General features: G+C 36.3%; 1 protein-coding gene across 3 annotated transcripts in view; it reads left to right on the plus strand.

Annotated features, from left to right (window-relative positions):
• The window catches only part of SEC22A (SEC22 homolog A, vesicle trafficking protein), a 79,372-nt gene that overhangs the window by 9,745 nt on the left and 45,866 nt on the right, over positions 1-23,761 (plus strand). For all 3 annotated transcript variants that reach the window (XM_065943220.1, XM_065943219.1, XM_065943221.1), the window contains exons 2-4: positions 3,125-3,325; positions 16,469-16,632; positions 17,776-17,970. In XM_065943220.1, coding sequence (XP_065799292.1) covers positions 3,144-3,325; positions 16,469-16,632; positions 17,776-17,970 — 541 coding nt within the window. In that variant the 5' untranslated portion in view covers positions 3,125-3,143. The remainder of the gene's footprint in view (positions 1-3,124; positions 3,326-16,468; positions 16,633-17,775; positions 17,971-23,761) is intronic.

A 23,761-nucleotide genomic window follows, 5' to 3' on the forward strand; every position in this document is an offset into this window, starting at 1 on the left:
GGGCAGTCATCCCAATTTCTTTTGTTAGTTCAGTGGTTTGAATGCTAGGTTAAATGACTCTGAAAGGAAGAGGTTTAATTTTTTCTCCTCAGAGAAATCTTATCAGTAGATCTAGTGAAGTAGTTCTCTGAAAACCTTTCAAGAATTTAGAAAGGGAATATCACTACTGTTGTGCTTTTGGTTACAAGCCTAAAACTGTATATTAGGAATATCTGAAAGGCAAGTTTGTGTAACTGTAGTTTTCCAGTTAGTAAAGCAGTTGGCAATATAGCTTTTGTTATGTTTGCTCTTTCCATCTGAATTTCTTTAATTCTGGACCAATGCTTCTCAGTGGTAGGAACTATCTATTCCTAATGTCTAACATAGCCCCTGGCATAAATAATAAATGTTTCTTAAATGAATGGAACTTAACTAGGTTGGTATTCTTTTAGGAAGTATGAATCATACATTTCTGTCTTTTAAGTCATATAAAAAGAAAAGAGTAGCTTTGAAGGTTATGTGAAAGTTGGCACTGTATAGTAAAGCTTATTCCTAATATTTCGGTTGAGATCCTAGAAAGATCGAACATAAAGAATGCAGTTTCTTTTAAACAGTACTAAGAATATGGATGTTTGGAAACTGTAAGTCACAATCCTGCCCTCATGTTAAGTCCTAGAGTGGTCACTGTGTTTCAGTATACTTCTGGAAAGATGAAATTTTCTGTTTAAATCATAAATTGTAAGGGTATAAAGTAAGCCATTTTCCTAATTTCTTACACTTAGGATAAATGTTACAATTGTGGTTTGATAAATGTAATAATTTTAAAAAGAGATTTATAGTATAGACATTATCCCTTGATCCCAGCTTTCTTTTGCTACTGCCTTCAGAAGGAAAAATGAGCTGATTGAATAGGAAGAAAAAAAATGATTTGGATATGTCATGTTGGAACTTTTGTTTGAAGATTCCATTATGGTAAAGACTAATTTAATTCCTGCTGGGTTTTTTTTTTTTCCTTTCAAATAAATGGAGAAGAAAAATATTAAAGGGTAATGACATATTAATACCTAGCTTTTCCTCTTAGAACCTCATGAATAGAGGTAAAGGGGGAAGTTAATTTAATGCATTAGCTTTATTATTTGGGTTAAGCTTTGTTATCAGTTGGGCACTCTGATATGCCCAACTGTGATTGGGCATATGATCATGATTGGGCACTCAGATTTCAATTTGACACAGCAACAAAAATTAGGGGCACTCAGATTTCGATTTGACACAGCAACAAAAATTAGGGGCCACTGGTTTCCAAACTTGGTACCAATTGCTTTTCTTTGTCATTGTTTGATATATTACTAACTCAGTTTTTCATTTTTGGAGTGGGATAATATTGAACTAACTAAGCTGATCAGGTGAGGATTAATTTAGTCTCTGAGATATATTATCTTGAAAAAAGCCTATGACATTGTTACCAAATTTTTCAGTTTTACTGCTGCTAGTGAAGGAGATATATTTAGTGGCATTATGCTCTATGGCCTGGCAGGAAAGAGTTATCACTTAATTTTAGACTGTTAATATGTTGTAATTCAGTTTTTTTCAAAGTATGGTCCTTAGATAAGCATAGTAATTACTTTGGGAATTTGCTTAAAATGGAAAATGCTCAAGCTCCACCCCATAGTCAGTGGATCAGAATTTGTTGAGGGGAGGACCCAGAAATCTGCATTTCTAATAAAAATTCCAGTGGTTTTGATACAGGCTAAAATTTGAGAACCACTGTGTTGTGTATTTTATCAAAGTTTGACTGTTTACCTGATTTCTTTCAGACCTGCATAAACCTATGGTCTTTTATTTATTTTTGTAAACCATGATTAGAATATAATAAAACAGGTCATTATGATTTAGTTAGTTCAGTCACTCAGTCGTGTCCGACTCTTTGCCACCCCACAGACTGCAGCACGCCAGGCCTCTCTGTCCATCACCAACTCCCAGAGTTTACTCAGACTCATGTCCATTGAGTTGGTGATGCAATCTAAAACCACCTCATCCTCTGTCGTCCCCTTCTCCTCCCGCCTTCAATCTTTCCCAGCATCAGGGTCTTTTCAAATGAGTCAGTTCTTCGTATCAGGTGGCCAAAGTATTGGAGTTTCAGCTTCAACATCAGTCCTTCCAATGAACACCCAGGATTGATTTCCTTTAGGATGAACTGGTTGCATCTCCTTGCAGTGCAAGGGACTCTCAAGAGTCTTCTCCAACACCACAGTTCAAAAGCATCAATTCTTCAGTGCTCACCTTTCTTTATAGTCCACTCTCACATCCATATGTCACTCTCACATCCATACATTATGATTTGCTTTCTGGCAAAAAGATTGAGAACAGTATTAATTAGTATTCCTTTAGCTTTAAGACTTATTTTAAATAAAACATTTATCTGATTATAAAAATAATATGTACCCATTGTGGACTATTGTGGAGACTTAGGAAATTGTAAAATAACTGTCACCCATAATACTGTTTCTTGGAAATAAGCATTCTGATTTTGTCATGTTTCCTTCCAGTATCTGTTTCGCCATTTATCCCTCCCTTCTTCCTTCTCTGTGTCTTTATGGAAAACAGCATATACAGTTTTGATCCTGCTTTTTTAATACCTAACATATAAACATTTTACCATATCATTAAACTTTTCTTAACAAACATAACTTTTAGTTGCATTATATTCCATCATGGGGCGTACCAATAATTTGTTTAACCATCCCCCTGTTGTTGAATGTTTAGGTTGTTTTCAGCTCTTTTTATGTGAAAAATGTCCGTTTAAAATTTTTTTCTAAATCTGATTATTTTCTTTAGGATAAGGAGATATATGTATATATTTATTTATTGTGGTCAAAGGGCATATGTTTTTTTAAACTTTTGTTGAGCATCACCAAATTGTTTTGAGAGTGCTGTTTATTCCAATATTTATTTCCATGTATACCTACAGAAATGCCAGAAGGAAGCAAGTGGTTTTTTTTTTAACAGCTAATTTGTGAAGGAAAGTATGATGTGTCATTGCTTTAATTAGTATGTCTTTGATTATTAGTGAGTTGCACATTTTTGCCCTGTTTACCAGCCTTGGATTTAATTTCTTACCTAACCCAAATTGTTAATTTTGTTTCAGGTCTTCTCTGCTGGTGGAAATGTCTATGATTTTATCTGCCTCAGTCATTCGTGTCAGAGATGGACTGCCACTTTCTGCTTCTACTGACTATGAACAAGGCACAGGCATGCAGGAGTGCAGAAAGTATTTTAAAGTGCTCTCAAGAAAACTGGCTCAGCTTCCTGATAGATGTACACTGAAAACTGGACGTTATAATATTAAGTAAGACTTCAGCTTGCTCCCTTAGAATTATTTGCTTAGTGGTTGTCATTTTAATGAAATTTTAGTTGTTGAAATAGAAATCAATATTTGATTAGTTTAGGAAAACTTTTCAAGTCAAAAATGATGTGATTCTGACCTTACACTAAATAATATTTATTATGTCATTACCCTTTTTGTAGTTTCTCTGTGTTTATGTCCGGCTTTAGAAAATGTTATATTTTTACAGATTGCAAATATTCTGTCTAGTAAACTGATCATTTGGTATTTATTGGTGTTTTAACATATCCAGGAAAACTTTTCATGGGAAATATAAAAAATCATACCTGATAGCTGTACCTCAAAGAACTTACAAGGTTTATATCCTAGTGAGAGGAGATAGTGCTTATCTTTATTATTTATTGACATAATGCCCAATAAATAATGAACAGTGGAATAGTGACTTTTTGGTGGTCAAGGGCCTCTCTGAGAGGGTGACATTTGAACAGAGATCTAGAAGACATGAAAAATGACAGTCTTATGAATGCCGTGAATGAAGATCAAAGTGTGGTAGATGCATTAACCTGGCCTGGAGTAGTGAATGGTGATTTAGGGATAGTTATGGGAAATGTGAGATAATTAGTGTGGGGTCATATCCTAGATCTCCCTGAAAGTTCAGGTCAAGGGATGTCACTTTGATTATGTAATAAGTTTAGGAAACTGCTATCGCAGGTTTGAGGAAAATGGCTTTATAAAAAACAATGCTGAGACAGTGAAATATAGGGTGAAATGAAAAAAAACCAACCAAACAAAAAAAAGAAATATAGGGTGAAATGGAAAGTCTGAGCAGAGGAGAGAAGTCAGCTTGTAATTAGGGCCTGAACTAGTAACATAAAAGTGCAAATGAAAAAGAAAATGCCAGCCAGAAAGATACTTCAGAAGAAGAATGGTTAAGCCTGATAAGATAGAATATCAGAGATGAAGAGAAGAAAGGGACGAAGTTGACCTGGAATGGGAATAGGACAGAATAAGATCTTTGGAAAGGGTTACTTATGTGGTGAGGAAGAAGAGGGAGACAGTGAAGCTCCATTTTGATCATTTTAATTGAGGTTATGATAAGGTGTTCAGTTGAAGTGGTAGAGAGATTTTTGAGTTATTTACATAGAAACTGAAACTGTGAGGGTAGACATGCCTACTGAGTTTCAGAGAGGCCCAGAAGAGAACCTTAAAGAAGGTCCTTATTTACTTGGATTACCTGGGATAATGAGCATTGTCTTTACTTGGTCTTTCTGAGAGTTTCAGCTAGAAAATGTGGTGGTCATGGTGGTTAAAATATATCTAAAATGATATCTTAGTCTACTTCTATAATTTAAAGAAAAAGCCTGAAACCTTAAAATATTTCATAGGCTCTTTTAGTGTCCTGGGTTTATCATCCTGAGTTCCAGTTGTTGTATAGTGCCAACACAGATTGGTTTGAGTATGTATTAATTCTAGCCGATATCCTGGACTCTGAAAAAACCAAAAGCTTATTTGCAAATGTTTTTTGTTCCTCTGCCTTATTGACTTAAAAGGAGAGTAGAATGTGGTGAAATTTTAGCACTCTTCTAGTGCTCAATGCTGTTTAATTGTTGTGAATTCTAGATTTTATATTATTTATTTGCAAGCAGGATTCCACAAAGGATGTGAGGCAATTAAAAATAATTCAAGAGTACAGTTAAGAGAATCATATGAAAGAAAAAAATATAGACAGACTAATAAACTGAAGTAACATATCCTTTTAGAGATGCAAACTACATAGTCCATTCATTTTTTTAGAGAAAGACTGCAAACATTGTCCTGAACTTCCTTGGGGCCAAAACAAAGGGGGATATGGGTCATTTATGGGATTCACAGTATCCATTGGATAAAAACATTGTTTCTCATGTTGCTGAAACCTGATGTATATAGAGACAGAATTTGGATAGTATTCTTCCAGCAGCCATACCATGAGCTTTTTATGATTTTTCTTATAATATTCCTTAGTGTAAGCAAATAGCTTGATGCAAAAAGCAGTTTATTAGGGAGTTTAGGAGTCAGGTGAATCAGCAGAAGTCTAATCAGCTTGATCTAAGAATATAATTTAGAAATGTCTAAAGGACTAAATAGATTACATGGCCCCCAGAACCACATATAGAAAAATCTCTTTGTGTATTTTTATAGCCAAGTTTTAAGAAAGGTTGGAATAACAGAATTTTTAGTTCTAGTTCCTGACAACCTGGATTTCATATATCTTCTTGTACTGATTAGAAGTCTTGTTAGTTGATTTCTAGCTCACTGAGGTTTTTACGCTTTATGACAACAAATTTAGCCTGAAATACATAAAATTGGAAATTTATGTGTTACCTGACATATTTAAAATTCTCACATGACACCTCTTTTTCTAACCACCATGAGTTTGCCAGATAAAACCCAAAGATCTGTAGTAGTAGTTGCAGCACAACGTGAAACTGGCAGCACTCTGTACTTTCTTAGCCATATTTCTAAATACTTCTCTTTCTTTCAAAGCTCCGCCTATAGCCTGTGTCTTTTCAGTCACCTTCCTCATTACTACTGTTTGATTTCTCTAGTAACCTCACTCCCTTCACAGATTGCCTGTAGAACTTGTTGACTGGCCTTTTTACCTTTTTTTTTTTCTTATTAATATTTTTTAGAATTTCTGTATCCACTGTCTAAAACTACGTTGTAACTCATTGAGATAACTGACCTGCCCTGGCTTGTATTATTTTTGATTCCTTACCTCTAAGCATTGTGGTTTTCAGATTTGTACAGAGATTGAAGTGCTCTTTGCAGAATACCCCTGAGAAGCCAAACTAAGTATCAAATTATGTGCTAAATCAGGTGGTACCTCACCTTAGATTCTAGTTGAATAGGTAGAGGAAGTTCAAAGTTTTAAGAAAAAAAATAGGTAACATTTAAAATTGAGAAAATTCTTTTAACTTTCTCCCCCTATGTATTGGATAAAAGATAAATTTCAACAGATTGTAGTATCTGAATAATGCAGCTCAGCTAATGGTGCACGTTCTGTGGAGCCTGGCTTGGGGTGGCACAGTGCCATGCGCGTATCATAGTAGCTGCCGCACGAGGGGCGGTTGTTCGGCATGGCAGCAGTCAGAGTGCAGTGGGGTTAAGTCTTCGTTTTCTCTTAATTCTTCAACTTGACTAATTGATTGGCGTGGGGGTGGGGGGTGTATAATCCAGTTTTGTGATTTCTTTTCGAATTGCATAGTGATAGTATAATTCTCTGTATAAAATTTTAAGGAATTCATCTGTTTTATTAATTGAAGGATACTTTCCTTAAATTATAGTGTTTAATAGATAAACATATTACTACTTAAGGAACAACAGTGACTCACACAATACTTATTAACCGTATGGAAATTAAGTTGTATTTTATGAAATCTTGAAACTTTGAAATTGGTTTTAGGTGTTTAAAAAGTATAGTTGTACATTTTGAAATCTCTTTAAACGTTGAGACACTGATCTCATGAAAAGACAAACCCTTTGGAAGGTCAGTCATACTTTGAGGTGAGTTTAGTGCAAGAAGTGAAATTCTTTAGTTCTTTCATAGCAAATTCATTTGAAGTCTGATATTGGCTGTGAACTTCATAGGTTCTCTCCTTACCTGTGGAGTCACTTTCTTCATATTTGTTCCCAAACTGCTGCTACCAACCAGGAATGCTGTCTTAGACTTATCTATCTTTTTGTTTTTATTTCTGGCATTCCTTTCATACTTTGGTTGTATTTTCTGATTATAGGAGTAACAACTTCATCAATGACCCAGTTATTAATTACCTGCAGTTGCCAGGCACATTAGTTACAGTAGATCCCCTACATGTGAATGAGTTTCATTCTGAGAGCATGTTTGTAAGTCCAATAAAGTTAGCCTGGGTACCCAGCTAACACAATCAGCTGTATCCCACTGCTTTTATGCTTGCTTCTGGACATCCTCAACTTGAAGTAAAGATATTATACTACTGTACTCTAAAATACATAAAAACCCAGCCACTTGTAGAGGATGCATGCACGTTACATTGCATGCCAGACATATGAACTAACTTACATGATTAGACATGTAAACACGTTTGCATCTTTGAAAGTTTGCAACTTGAAGGTTTGTATGTAAGGGATTTACTGTGCTTTTCATTAAATTTTGCAGCTGTTCTGTGAATGACTTTTAAATAGAACTTTTCCCCATTGTCAAGGGCAAAAACACAACTCACACTTGCTTAAGCAAAAAAGGGTATTCTGAAGGTTAGGCCAGATTCCTAGTTGGATGGAGCCAGGGACTTAGATGTTACCAGGAATTGTTCTCTCATTTCTCCAGTCTTTTCTTTTGCAGATAGATGTTATGTTTTGCACATATTAGAAAACACTGTACGGTAGCTTCAGGCTTACTTCATTACAGCTGGGCAACCCCGCCACCTCCATGTTTCAAGAAAAGGACCTCAATTGGCCTTGTTGTGTTGTGGCGCATTTCTGTACTAACTTTGTGCTTGGAGGTACTCTTAGTTGGTCTGACCTTGTACATACCCATCTGGTTGGTGGGGAACTTTATCAAAGCCACATGGAATAGGTAGTGGGGCTGGAGGTAGTTCCCCAAAGGAAAGGGGTGAAGGGATGCTGGGCAGATAGCTGTATAGTACTACCACTCCTATTGTACAGATGAGGGGACTGAGACTTAGGGGGTAAAGAAACTTGTTCAAAGACACAGAGCTAATAAATCGTATACCTCACGTACAGTCTTTAGGGGTGCTCAGAGGGTAAAGTGTCTGCCTGCAATGCGGGAGCCTTGGGTTTGATACCTGGATCGGGAAGATCCCCTGGAGAAGGAAATGGCAACCCACTCCAGTATTCTTGCCTGGAAAATCCCATGTACGGATAAGCCTGGTAGGCTACAGTCCATGGGGTCACAAAGAGTTGGACACGACTGAGCGACTTCACTTTCTTTCTTTATTCACATTAATCTCTGGTAAAAGAGGGAGTTGCCTCCCTTTACCCTTAACCTCTTTCTTGACAAAGTGCCTTCCTAATTCTTTTCATTTTATGGACGGAGAAATTAACTAGGGAAGAGTATTAAGTGAAACTATCCCCTTCCTTTTTTGGTTGAAAAACAGTGAGGAATAGAGTATATATTAAGTCTAAAATTGATGAGAAAACATCAATTTTAGGTGTTTGGTGGGGGTGGGGGGTGTAGCAGGGGAATGCAAGCCACCCAGTAGTTACCAGGCTACTTGGGGGAAGAAGATAACCTGTGTTTTGTCTCATTACTAGCATCATATTACTTTTCTAATGTTTATTATGGTAAGATCCACAGCTTTTCAGCTCCATGTATGTTAAATAGGCTCTTATGAACTGATCTAGAAGTCTAGTTACTCTTACAATGCTGTTTCTGTAGGTGTAGTAAACCTCTGAAATACAGCTAACAGGCAAATAAGAGAGTGTTAATGGTTGGTTATCTAAAAGAAGTTAGGATCTTTATTCCCTGGAATGTGAAGGTGTAAAGGTGTTAGGGTTAGTGGAAACAGGTAAATCAGGAGATAGATTAACTCTGCAGAAAAAGAAAATAAAGGCTGTCAAAGGCAAAGTTTGTATCCAAGGTTCTGATGGTGTAATCATCTTCAGTCACTTAAAATCATCTGATTCTCCTTTTGTTTTTGTTTAGTTGCTAAGTCATGTCCACCTCTTCTGTGATCCCATAGACTTGTAAGATGACCCTCTGGGTCAGCAAGATCCAAGAAGGGAATGGCAACCTACTCCAGTATTTTTGCATGGAGAATTCCACTGATAGAGTAGCTTGGCAATTTACAGTCCGTAGGATCGCAAAGAGTCAGACACGACTGAGTGTCTAATGCTTTCACTTATTTTCTCCAAGGCGTCTTCCTGACCCAGGGATTGAACCTTGTCTCCTGCATTGTCAGGTGGATTCTTTACCACTGAGCCACCAGGAAAGCCCAATTCTTCTTTAGCTTACTGTTATAAGTTGCTATCACCTGACATATTACATATTAATACATATTTTCTTATATAATGAAGTTTAAGTAATGAAAATGGGTCTTTTATTTATGGGATAGTGTATTTATGATTTAGCTCTTCACCATTGGCGGATAATTAAAGGTTGGCTACGTAAGAGAGGAATAAGTGAGAAAATATGAAATACCTGGTAGAATGTGGAGCATGGCAGATGCTCATTATTACTTAGTTCTCTTTCTGGTTCTTGTCATCGTACTGTCACTGTACTGTCCCTTTGGTAGTAAAGTCTTGTTTTCACTTTGTTTCTTATCATATATATTTGGTGATAACAAATTCATAAGGTATACTCAATTTCATAACATCAAACCATTTTTTATGTTTAAAACTTTAAAATCATTATTTTAGGAAATGGAATGCAGTGTGGAAGGTTTTTTTTCTTAGGAGTTTTAAATGTAGATTAGAGATTTCATGTCCAGCTGGAGAACTTTTCTTCACCCAGGAAAGCTATTTACTTGGTAAACATGGCTACAAAGGATGAGCAGATTTTCTGTGTGCATTGGTACAATTGCAGAATGAAAACTATCAGTTCAGTTCAGTTTGGTCACTCAGCCGTGTATGACTCTTTGTGACCCCCATGGCCAGCAGCGCGCCAGGCTTCCCTGTCCATCATCAACTCCTGGAGCTTTCTCAGACTCATGTCCATCGAGTTGGTGATGCCATCCAGCCAACTCATCCTCTGTCATCCCCTTCTCCTCCTACCTTCAATCTTTCCCAGTGTCAGGGTGTTTTCAGATGAGTCAGTTCTTTGTATCAGATAGCCAAATTATTGGAGTTTCAGCCTCAGCATCAGTCCTTCCAATGAACACCCAGGACTGATCTCCTTTAGGATGGACTGGTTGGATCTCCTTGCAGTCCAAGGGACTCTCGAGAGTCTTCTCCAACATCACAGTTCAAAAGCATCAATTATTCAACACTCAGCTTTCTTTATGGTCCAACTCTTACATCCATACGTGACTACTCGAAAAACCATAGCTTTGACTAGACAAACCTTTGTTGGCAAAGTAATGTCTCTGCTTTTTAATATGCTGTCTAGGTTGGTCATAGCTTTTCTTCCAAGGAGCCAGTGTCTTTTAATTTCATGGCTGCAGTCACCATCTGCAGTGGTTTTGGACCCAAGAAAATAAAATATGTCACTGTTTTCACTGTTTCCCCATCTATTTGCCATGAAGTAATTGGACCAGATGCCATGATCATAGTTTTTTAAATGTTGAACTTTAAGCCAGCTCTCCTCTTTTCACTCTCCTCTTCACTTTCATCAAGAGGTTCTTTAGTTCTTCTTTGCTTTCTGCCATTAGAGTGGTGTCATCTGCGTATCTGAGGTTATTGATATTTCTCCTGACAACCTTGATTCCAGCTTGTGCTTCATCCAGCCTGGCGTTTCTCATGATGTACTCTGCATGTAAGGTAAATAAGCAAGGTGACAATATACAGCCTTGATGTACTCCTTTCCCGATTTGGAACCAGTCTGTTGTTCCATGTCTGGTTATAACTGTTGCTTCCTGACCTGCATACAGATTTCTCAAGAGGCACGTCAGGTGGTCTGGTATTCCCATCTCTTTAAGAATTTCCCACAGTTTGTTGTGATCCACACAGTCAAAGGCTTTAGTGTAGTTAATAAAGTAGAAGTTGATGTTTTTCTGGAATTCTTTTGCTTTTTCTGTGATCCAGCAGATGTTGGCAATTTGATCTCTGGTTCCTTTGCCTTTTCTAAATTCACATTTAACATCTGAAAGTTCATGGTTCATGTACTGTTGAAGCCTGGCTTGGAGAATTTTGACCATTACTTTGCTAGCATATAAGATGAGTGCAATTGTGCAGTAGTTTGAACATTCTTTGGCCTTGCCTTTCTTTAGGGTTGGAATGAAAACTGACCTTCTCCAGTCCTGTGGCTGAAAACTATATGTAATACAAATATTATTACTATTTCAATTTATAACTATTTTTATACTTTTTCATTTAGCATGCTAAAAGGTTCAGTTTTGTTTCTTTAATCTTATTTTGTATATCATTTTGAGTATATTCCCAGTACCTAACTACAGGTGCCTGGTGGACAGGGATTTATTTGGTCTTTGACATTAAAGCCTGTAGAGTAGAATGCTGGATATGTACTGGGTGCTTTATTATTTGCTGTGAGAAAGATCATAGTCTTAACTTATCATTTTAATTTGGTACAACAAGCCAAGTCCTAATAATGTTGATGTTTAATTGGTGATGTCTAAAAAAATTTTTTTGACATTTCATAAATAAAATTAGGTACTAGGAAAAGTTTAATGTCTAAAACCACTTATTCATTTTGTTGGACTTTAGGAATCACTTGAGGTGTGGCCTGCTTGGATACATGTTAAAATTAGCTTTTAAACAAAGTGACTGAAAGTGGTTAAGTCTCCTTATCTGTAGTTTGAACTTCAGCCAGCCTTACCTGTCCCAGACACTCTTGACTCTTGGAATTCCCTAAAGAATTTCTAGTATATGTGCCATGGGGAGGAATCAAAGATACAATGAGGTTAGATAAATTCCTGGGTCAGAAGAAAGGCAGTAGCTATAGAGATCAAATCCCATGGATCCAAAAGTCCAGAAGTGGAAGGAAATAAAAAGGGAAAAGGAAATTAGAGTGAAGTAGGAAGAAAACAGTGGCAATTTAAGAATTGTAATCAAGGTGGAGAAAAGAGGACTTTCTGTTGTTGTTGTGAGGATTAGTAATGACTGTGATAAGAGGAAAGCTGACAAACTTGTTAGACCTTTATAACCATCTGTTGGTACTCAGTGCACGGGTGAGTAATTCTACATGATCCCTGAGACCAGCCCTGTCTTTTAAATAGGGGGATGTTGAAAATTTAATGACTTGAACTCAAGCCTTCTGGGAACAATGACCTGGAAGAGTATGTGAAGCTCTACTCCTTTCTGTCATTAGTCAGGTGTTTATTGAGCTTCTTGGTGTAGATGCCACTGAGCTGTGCAATTGTCTGTGCATAGTATCTAAACCAGTTAGGTATAAATGAATAAATGAATGATGCTGTGTATGCACTTATTTACAAATTTATTGAGCACTTATTGTGTACTGGACATAGTATTCTAGATATTAAGAATACAGTGGTGAACCGTAAAGAATCATCTCTGTTATCATGGAGCATAAATATTAGTGAGAAAGACATGACAACAAACATACAAATATGTAAATATAAACTGGGTTAATTACATGAAGATAGATAACATGTGCTTTATTTACATAAAGTAGGAATGAAATAAGATAAAATATGTAAAATGCTTAGCAAAGAGCCTGGTTCATACCAGGTGATCAGTAAACCGTACCTGCTACTATTACTGTTACTACTACTACTCTTCTTCCTCCTCATCAAGACAGAAGAACAACAGCCAAATTGTAACAGGTGAGCCAAATGAACTTGATGGACAGGCTGAAGCTTGCACAAACTTGCTTGCCTCTAGTGACTTTAGACTATTTCATTGCAGGTTGTCCTTAGTGCGATGATAGTAGTCTTTCAGTTTGTCCCAGTGATATGAAAAAGTAGAACCTTTGATAATAAAGTAGAACCTTTGATAACAGAGTTGTATGTAATTTTGGAAAACCAGCTTTGCATTTCAAAAAAAAGACAGCATTGTAAGGGTAAATTCACTATGAAAAGTCAGAATACTATAGAATATAGCATTTTTGGAGAATATTTAGCATTTATAATAAAATAAAGACTTTGTAATAAAGATTTGAAAACATTAATATACCATCTTAAAAACAGGACTTTTTTTATTTCACAAATAATTTGCTAGGTAAATTGAGTGCAAGCAAGAGAAACCATTTGAGATAAACACATGTAGGTGTCTATGGTTCACTCTGTTATTAATATTAAAGTACAGTAAAACCCTGTTATAGCACAAAAACTGGAGTGTAGAAGTTTTCATCATATTATTGAAAGATAGTGAAATAATGCCTCAGTAGCTACTTGAAAGTTCCAAGTGTTTAGAAGCCAATCACCAATTGTGTTCTATTGCAATTCAAGTTATTGTGAGATATATTTGAATGCTAATGACATGTTGAAGAATTTTGATAGTGACAGTGAAGATTTTTTTGGACAGGGAAAAGTATTTGGAGAAATCATACTTTGATTTTTCAATTTTTAACAGTTGAAAAATTGACAGATTTCTTGACAATTTTGTAGAAAAGTACAGTACATTATGGCTAAACTTTTTTGACTGTGACCCATAAGAAGAGATACATTTTACTCTGTGACTGTTACTTAGCATACAAATAGGATAAACCAAAGTTTTATGAAACAATTTGCATTCCAGCATTTTCTGTAATATTCTATTTCAGTTTTTAAGAAAATGCTGTGTGTAATTCATTAATTTTATGATCTACTGGGGAGGGGTCACAACTTGCAGCTTGAAAAACATTGCATCAAATGACTGTGTGTTAAGTGGAACTTCAGAAAGGAATTTCAGGTTATTTCAGAAGCACAAGATCAGCAGTTTCCCTAGTAGTGTATCCCACACCGTTAATAATAGATGATTAACAGGTGCCAACCTCACATCATTTGGCTGCATTGGGTGGTCTTTTAAAAAACATAGATGTATATTTGTTTTCATATGCATAACTCTCACTGGAAGGATGCATATGAAATTAATAGTAACATGAGTTGCTTGAGGGACAGAGAACTGAGTATCTGAGAGCAACGGTGGGGATAAGACACTTCAAGTATATATTTCCTTTCATTTTTCATTCTTTTAAAATTTGAGTCATGTGAATATTTTTTTGTGTGTGGATTTATTTATTTGTTTATTTTATTTATATTTTTAAAAATTTTTTAATTTTTTTATTTTTCAGTTGGTTTTGTCATACATTGATATGAATCAGTCATAGAGTTACACGTATTCCCCATCCCGGTCCCCCATCCCACCTCCCGCTCCACCCGACTCCTCTGGGTCTTCCCAGCCCACCAGGCCCGAGCACTTGACTCATGCATCCCACCTGGGCTGGTGGTCTGTTTCACCACAGATAATATACATACTGTTCTTTCGAAACATCCCACCCTCACCTTCTCCCACAGAGTTCAAAAGTCTGTTCTGTATTTCTGCGTCTCTTCTTCTGCCCTGCATATAGGGCCATCGTTACCATCTTTCTAAATTCCATATATATGTGTTAGTATACTGTAATGTTAAAAGTTAAATTTAAAATGATGTTAATAAATAAATTCTGCTTCTATAATAGTAGAGAAAAAGGGGGAGAGAGGGACTCTGATATGGATCAGGGTTCGGTAGTAAAAATTGCTGTGACAGATTAGCAGTGTCTGGCATGGGATTGGCGGTTACAGCCTTTACTCTCTGTTTGCTTCCCTTGATCTCGACCAGAACTGTGTTGACAGTACCATGCAAGAACGTTTAATGACTCATTAAAAACCGTCAATTTGTGTCCCATACTATGCATGTTATAGGGCAATGTATACTTTGTTTTAGAAATTTTTTTTCCAATGGAAGATAATTTAAACATTTTTGTTTTTAAATTTTAACTTATGTAGAAATAATTTCAAACTTTCAGAAAAGTTGTACAAATATGAAAATTACAAATAATACTTGAGCCCAGAGTCACATTTTGTTAACATTTTACCCCATTTACTTTATTGTTTTATCTATCTATCTGATTTACTTTGGTCCAAACCATTTGAGAGAAACAAAAATACCATACCCTTTTATTCCTAACTACTTCAGAGTGTATTTTCTAAGGTTAGAGATATTTCTATACTTAATTATAGTACAGTTATCAGGTCTAGTATATTTAATATTGATACCATACTTTTACCTAAACTATTGTACTGGCTGTTTTCTGTTTTTGTCAATTGACCAAGGAATGTCCTCTATAGAATTTTTCCCCTTTTCTAACACAGGATCCAGACTAGTGTTAGGTATTGCATTTAGTTGTGTCTCTTTAACCTCCTGTGATCAGAAACATTTCCAAAGCCTTTCTTTCTTTCTTTCTTTTTTTTTTTTTTACAACATTGAGGTTGCTGAAGAATACAGCTCCCCGCCCCACTCCCTTTTAAAGAAAATAGAATGTTGACTATTCTGGTGTTCCTTCATGATTAGATTCAGATTATGCATTCTCAGCCAGAGCTGATAGGTCTTACTGAGGATCACATCTGGAGGCATGGGAAGGCCATCTGTCCCTCTTTAATGATATTAGAGTACTTGGTTAAGGTAGTGTCTAGTTTCTACTGTTTGATAAATACAGTAGAATTCCCCTGCAGCCAATAAGCAATCCATGAGAAGACATTTTAAAGCCATGCACAATTTCCTGCTCCTTACCAAAGTACCTACCTAGATTTAGCATCCACTGTTTATAAATGGATTCAATCTTTACTATGTAGGCTGCAAAGTGCTAGGTTTTCCAGTTCTACCACTATCTCCACATTTACCAGGTGGTATTCAGCATTCTGCTGTGAATGAGAGTCTTCCTTTCTTCCCTTTTATTTGTTGTTATAAACTCATAAATTCTCTTTTTCCCCCAATGATACGTAATTCATTTTGTGAAGTAGAGGATTTGATTTTGGAGTCAGTGGATAACTTTAGGAGATCAGTAATCATCTTGAAACTGTCTGCCAAATTCTGTGTTGTTCTGCAAAGAGTGTCCATAACTTTCATCAGAACCTCTAAGAAGTTCTTGATTCGGTGTTAAATTCCTCTAGGTTGAAGAATTGAAATGTTAAGCTATCTATAACCCTTATCTATTAGCATAGTCTTTTCTGCTTTCTACCCCAAATGATAAGTAACTGAGGTGTTCGAATCACAGTATATGTCCCTCTCCGCTTTTTTAAAATGAATCTAATTTGAGTATGGTTGATTTACAATGTTATGTTAGTTTCTGCTGTGCAGAAAAGTGAATACATTCCACTTTTTTGTCTATTGTTTTTAAACTGCAACTGAAACTAGTATTATATTTCAATTCCTTTAATTTTTTGCTAAAATATTTAATAAGTGTTAATATCATCAATGCCTCTGTAGCAGCAGTGTATGGTGTATAGAGCCAGTCTTGTGAAGTAATGAATTACCTTGATTTAATTTGAAATTTTAAATCCAATGTTTTTTACACTGTAGTTTTATTAGCTCTATGGGAGTGAGCTACATGATGTTGTGCACTGAAAATTACCCAAATGTTCTGGCCTTCTCTTTCCTGGATGAGCTTCAGAAGGAGTTCATTACTACTTATAACATGATGAAGACAAATACTGCTGTCAGACCGTACTGTTTCATTGAATTTGGTAAGGGCCTAAATTTTTTTTTCCCCTTTTCATTATCCTGTCTCTATTAAGTCATAAATGATTTTTCATCTAATACTAAGGGACAGAGAGAAAACTCAGAAAATTCTCTTAACTTGCTCTTGACAGAATAGTTTGACAGTCTATAAATTATGGCAACTTCTTCACTTAGAGGCCTATTAGAAAAGGTTCTGTTTGAACTCTGTAGAGGATCGTGATTATTGGCTCAAAGAATTAATCCCAGAGGATAATTTCTCAGTGAGAAATTTATAAGCTAGAGATCCAGAGCTTTGTGTTTATGTGATAGTATTTTTAGGCTGCTTAATGTAGAACAAGAGTTGGCAAACATTTATTGGAAAAGACCAGATAGTACAATTTTAGGCTTTAAGGATTATTTTCTCACTGTCTCAGCCCTTGCCATTATAGCTTGAAAACAGCCATAGGCAATGCATAAATGAATGAGTATATTTATATTCTAGTAACATTTTATTCACAAATAGAACCAACAGGCTAGATTTGGCCTGTGGACATTGGTTTGCTTGACTCCTGATGCAGAAGGGGGAAAAGGGTAAATTCAAGGTGCAAATAGTGGAAATAAAATTGGGAGAAATTTAGGAAATGTCTTTTATTCATTTCATTAAATTTGTTTTTAAAACATATGTTCTAATGGTATAAGCAATAAATAAGAAAACATTTATATGAACATGCAATTTACAGTATATATTTTAATGTAATTACAACTGGTAATACTTACAGATAGTATTTTATGAGATCTGAATCCCTGTACAAATTAAGGCTTTGGTTCAAATTTAAAGGGAGCTGTTTTCAGTTGTTTTTTTTTTAAGAAGTTCAGAGTAATTCCTTGAAGTGGATATAATTGTAGAAGTATTCTCACAATCATGTAATATTAAATCCTTAGTTTATTTATAATTACTAGTTTCTAGAGTATAATTTCTAGTGAGAAAAACTGATGATGCCATGATATATTAACCATTAAACACAAATAATATTAGGGCATTCCATGACAGGTTGAACATTTAGGATAACAAACTGTTTATCACCAAATTTACTGTCCGTAAACATCACACTTTCAAATGATTTAATTAACAAATGACTGCAAGGAAATTTATTTTTTATTTTACATAGATAACTTCATTCAGAGGACCAAGCAGCGATATAATAATCCCAGGTCTCTTTCAACAAAGATAAATCTGTCTGACATGCAGATGGAAATCAAACTGAGGCCCCCTTATCAAATTTCCATGGGTGAGCTGGGGTCAGCCAATGGAGTCACATCTGCATTTTCTGTTGACTATAAAGGTGCTGGTAAGATTTCTTCCGGTGAGTTCTGGATCTCAATTACTTCATTAAAAAAGTGTTTTCTAAGAACTGAGGGACTCTTAAAAAATGAATTAATTTATTCTAAAATTTTAAAGCAAGTACATGAGAGAATGTAGAAGCTCAAAGTAATCAATCATTTCTCCCAATGTTTTATATAGTTATCTCTCAGATATGTGATTGATCAAAAAAATACTTTTAAACAGCAGTCTCAAAGGAACTCTTTGCTAGAGAAACATTTAAGAAGGTTTCTTTGTACACATTTTTCTTGAAAAGAATAATAGTTTATTTGCAATGTATACCTATAGGCATGTAAAGTGCTTTGCATTGTGTAAAAATGATTACATTTGAGGTCAGGGTTCTTGACTGTCACGGAAAATATGATCATCTACTCAGAGGTCCCTGTTAAACAAGGAGTGCCATTCTCAACAGTTGTGACATGTTGAAAAGTTCTGCTTAAAAGTAAAACTCTTGTTATTTTATAAGGTAGTATATGCCACTGTTGAATTGCTTATTTAAAAAATTCTTTCTTGTATTTTTGAGCTAAAATCTGTTCCCTATAATGCCTACATTTGTCTAAGTTCTGTGATCTCTCCCTCCCTGGCTTCAGCTGTACCAAAACATTGAAATCAGCAGCTTTGTGTCCTTTTTATCCTGTTAGTCTGATTGACTTCATGTAAAATATCCCCAATTTCCTTACCCTTTTTGTCTGTTGTATTTTGAAACCGTCCTCATCCTGGAAGCTTCCTCTTTATATGCTTGTTTGTTAGTATTCTTCAGATGTAGCATTCAAGTCCGAACACGTTTCATGTTTGGTTTGATTAATACAAATTATGGGAGAGAGAGGAAGCAGATTTTACTAAAATAATCCAGCTAGTCAGAAAACAAGTAAACAAATAGTATTAACAATCCCTGGGGAAGAGGAGGTGGATCAGTACTCAGAGTTGTTAAAATATAGTTTCTAAAATTCCTAGTTTCCAATAAAAACAATTACAAGACATTCAAAAGAAAAGGAAAGTATAATTCATTCACTGAGGACGGGGTATAGTAGGGAAGGCAGGCAATAGAAACTGCCTGTGAGAATGACCTGATGTCAGATTTAACAGACAAAGACTTCAAAGTAGCCATTATAATTTTTTTTCAAAAAACCAAAGGAAGCCATGATTAAAGAATATGATAGTGATGTCACATCAAATAGATAGTATTAATAAAAGAAATGTTAAAGTAAAGAAACCAAATGGAAATTCTGGAATTGACAAATACAGCTGAAATAAAAAACTTGCTAGTTGAGCTCAACAGTAGATTTGAACAGGCATAAAAAAGATCAATAGAGATTATGTAATCCAAAGAACAGAGAGAAAAGTGAAGAAAAATGAACAGAACTTCAGAAAAATATGGGTCCCTATTAAGCACACTAACATATGCATGATGGGAGAACCAAAAGGAAAGGAGAGAAGGGGGAATAGAAGAAGCATTGAAGAAATAAGAGCTGAAAAGTTTCCACTTATTCAAATATGTCAATCTACTTCTCCAGGAAGCTCAAGGAATTCCAAATAGGATACATGCAAGAGATTCACAAAAAGATGAATCATTAAAAATGCTGAAAGACAAGGAAAACTCTTTAAAACAGCAAGAGAAAAACAACTTGTCAATTGCAAGGTTAACCACAACAAATTTAACAACTGCCTTCTCAACACAAACAGTGGGGACAAGAAGGTAATGGGATAATATGCTCAAAAAACTCAAAGGGGAAAAAAAACTCAACCAAGAATCCTATATATAGCAAGGCTGTCTTTCAAAAATGAAGGTGAAATAAAGATATTTGCAGATAAGCAGAAGATGAGAGAATTTGTTGCTGGTGGACTCACCTTAAAGAAATACTAATGGAAATTCTTCATATTTGAAAGCAAGACCCAGACAATAATTTGAATCCATACTGAAAGAAAAAAAAGCAAAGAGCAATTGTAAAGGTAGTTAGACAATAAAAAGTATTTTCTTCTTTTCTAAGTCAGTTAAAAGCAATAGTATAAAGCTATATATACATAGTCTCAGTAGATGTGGAAAAAGCTTTTGACAAAGTTCAACAACCATTTGTGATGAAAGCTCTCCAGAAAGTAGGCTTAGAGGGAAACTGCCTCAACATAATAAAAGCCATATATGACAAACCTCTTGTGTTGTTGGAAGAGGGTATTTGCTATGACCAGTGCGGTCTCTTGGCAAAACTCTATTAGCCTTTGCCCTGCTGCATTCTGTACTTCAAGGCCAAATTTGCCTGTTACTCCAGGTGTTTCTTGACTTCCTACTTTTGCATTCTAGTCCCCTATGATGAAAAGGACATCTTTTTTGGGTGTTAGTTCTAGAAGATCTTGTAGGTCTTCGTAGAACTGTTCAACTTCAGCTTCTTCAGCATTACTGGTCGGGGCATAGACTTGGATTACCGTGATATTGAATGCTTTGCCTTGGAAACGAACAGAGATCATTCTGTTGTTTTTGAGATTGCATCCAAGTACTGCATTTCAGGCTCTTTTGTTGACTATGATGGCTACTTCATTTCTTCTAAGGGATTCTTGCCCACTGCTGCTGCTGCTAAGTCACTTCAGTCATGTCTGATTCTGTGCAACCCCATGGACTGCAGCCTACCAGGCTCCTCCGTCCATGGGATCTTCCATGCAAGAGTACTGGAGTGGGGTGCTATTGCCTTCTCCGATTCTTGCCTACAGTAGTAGATAAAATGGTTATCTGAGTTAAATTCCCCCATGCCAGTCCATTTTAGTTCACTGATTCTTAAAATGTCGACGTTCACTCTTGCCATCTCCTGTTTGACCACTTCCAATTTGCCTTGATTCATGGACCTAACATTCCAGGTTCCTATGCAATATTGCTCTTTACAGTATCGGTCTTTGCTTCTATCACCAGTCACATCCACAACTGGGTGTTGTTTTTGCTTTCGCTCCATCTCTTCATTCATTCATGCAAAGATGGGCACAATAAAAGACAGAAATGGTATGGACCTAACAGAGCAGAAGGTATTATGAAGAGGTGGCAAGAATACACAGAACTATACAAAAAAGATCTTTAAGAACCAGATAATCAGTGGTTTGATCACTCACCTAGAGCCAGACATCTTGGAATGCAAAGTCAAGTGGGCCTTAGGAAGCATCACTACAAACAAAGCTAGTGGAGATGATGGAATTCCAGTTGAGCTCTTTCGAATCCTAAAAGATGATGCTGTGAAAGTGCTGCACTCAGTATGCCAGGAAATTTGGAAAACTCAGCAGTGGCCACAGGACTGGAAAAAGTCAGTTTTCATTTCAATCCCAAAAAGAAAGGCAATGCCAAAGAATGTTCAAACTGTTGCACAATTGCACTCATCTCACATGCTAATAAAGTAATGCTCAAAATTCTCCAAGCCAGGCTTCAACAGTACATGAACCATGAACTTCCAGATGTTCAAGCTGGTTTTAGAAAAGGCAGAGGAGCCAGAGATCAAATTGCCAATATCTGTTGGATCATTGAAAAAGCAAAAGAGTTCCAGGAAAACATCTATTTCTGCTTTATTGGCTATGCCAAAGCCTTTGACTGTGTAGATCACAACAAACTGTGGAAAATTCTTAAAGAGATGGGAATACCAGGCCACCTGACCTGCCTCCTGAGAAATCTGTATGCAGGTCAAGAAGCAACAGTTAGAACTGGACATGAACAGCAGACTGGTTCCAAATAGGGAAAGAAATATGTCAAGGCTGCATATTGTTACCCTGCTTATTTAACTTATATGCAGAGTACATCATGAGAAACGCTTGGGCTGGATGAAGCACAAGCTGGAATCAAGATTGCCAGGAGAAATATCAATAACCTCAGATATGCAGATGATACCACCCTTATGGCAGAAAGCAAAGAGGAACTAAAAAGCCTCTCAATGAAAGTGAAAGAGGAGAGTGAAAAAGTTGGCTTAAAGCTCAACATTCAGAAAGCTAAGATCATGGCATCCAGTCCCATCACTTCATGACAGACAGATGGTGAAACAGTGGAAACAGTGTTTCCACTATTTTTTTAGGCTCCAAAATAACCCCAGATGGTGACTGCAGCCATGCAATTAAAAGATGTTTACTCCTTGGGAGAAAAGTTATGAGCAACCTAGACAACATATTAAAAAGCAGAGACGTTACTTTGCCAACAAAGATCCATCTAGTCAAGGCTATGGTTTTTCCAGTGGTCGTGTATGAATGTAAGAGTTGAACTATAAAGAAAGCTGAGCACCAAAGAAAGGATGCTTCTGAACTGTGGTGTTGTAGAAGACTCCTGAGAGTCCCTTGGACTGCAAGGAGATCCAACCAGTCCATCCTAAAGGAAATCAGTCCTGAATATTCATTGCAAGGACTGATGCTGAAGCTGAAACTCCAATACTTTGGCCACCTGATGCGAAGAACTAACTTATTTGAAAAGACCCTGATGCTGGGAAAGATATGAAGGCGGGAGGAGAAGGGGACAACAGAGGATGAGATGGTTGGATGGCATCACTGACTTAATGGACATGAGTTTGAGTAAACTCCAAGAGTTCTTGTTGGACAGGGAGGCCTGGCGTGCTGTGGTCCATAGAGTTGCAAAGAGTCAGACCCAACTGAGCAACTGAACTGATGACAAATGTACAGCTAGCATCATACTCAATAGTAAAAGGCTGAAAGCATTTCCTCTAAGATCAAGAACAAGACAGCAAGCATCTTTTAATTTCTTGGTTGCAGTCACCATCTGCATTGATTTTGGAGCCCAAGAAAATGAAAAATGACACTGTTTCCACATTTTCCCCATCTATTTGCCAAAGTGATAGAATTGGATGCCATGATCTTAGTTTTTAAATGTTGAGTTTTAAGCCAGCTTTTTCACTCTCCTCTTTCACTTTCATCAAGAGGCTGTTTAGTTCCTCTTTGCTTTCTGCCATTTAAGTGATATCATCTGCATATCTGAGGTTATTGAAATTTCTCCGAGCAGTTTTAATTCAAGCTTGTAATTCATCCAGCCTGGGATTTTGCATGATGTACTCTGCATATAAGTTAAATAAGCAGGGTGAGAATATACAGCCTTGACGTATTCCTTTCCCAATTTGGAAACAGTCTGTTTTTCCCATATCTTTTTTTAACTGTTGCTTCTTGTCCTGCATACAGGTTTCTCAGGAGGCAGGTAATGTGGTCTGGTATTCCCATTCTCATTAAAAATATTCCACAGTTTGTTGTGATCCACACAGTCAAAGCCTTTAGCATAGTCAATCAAGTGGATGTTTTTTGGAATTCCCTTTTTCTATGATCCAGTGGATGTTGGCAATTTGATTTCTGGTTCCTCTGTCTTTTCTAAATCCAGTTTGCACATCTGGAAGTTCATGGTTCATGTACTGCTGAAGCCTAGCTTGAAGGATTTTGAGCATAATCTTCCTGGCCTGTGAAAGAAGTGCAATTGTATGGTAATTTGGATATTCTTGGCATTGCCTTTCTTTGGAATTGGAATGAAAACTGACCTTTTCCAGTCCTGTGGCCACTGCTGAGTTTTCCAAACATGGAAAATCCTGAAGATGCTACCAGAAAACTACTAGAGCTCATCAATGCATTTGGTAAAGTTGCAGGATACAGAATTAATAAACAGAAATATCTTGCTTTCCTATACACTAACAATGAAAGATCAGAAAGAGAGATTAAGGCAATAATTCCATTTACCATTGCATCAAAAAGAATAAAATACCTAGGAATAAACTGATCTAAGAAAGTAAAAGACCTGTACTCAGAAAACTAAGATACTGATGAAAGAA

Source organism: Muntiacus reevesi, chromosome 8 (assembly GCF_963930625.1).
Source record: "Muntiacus reevesi chromosome 8, mMunRee1.1, whole genome shotgun sequence".
NCBI classification, from domain to species: Eukaryota; Metazoa; Chordata; class Mammalia; order Artiodactyla; family Cervidae; genus Muntiacus; species Muntiacus reevesi.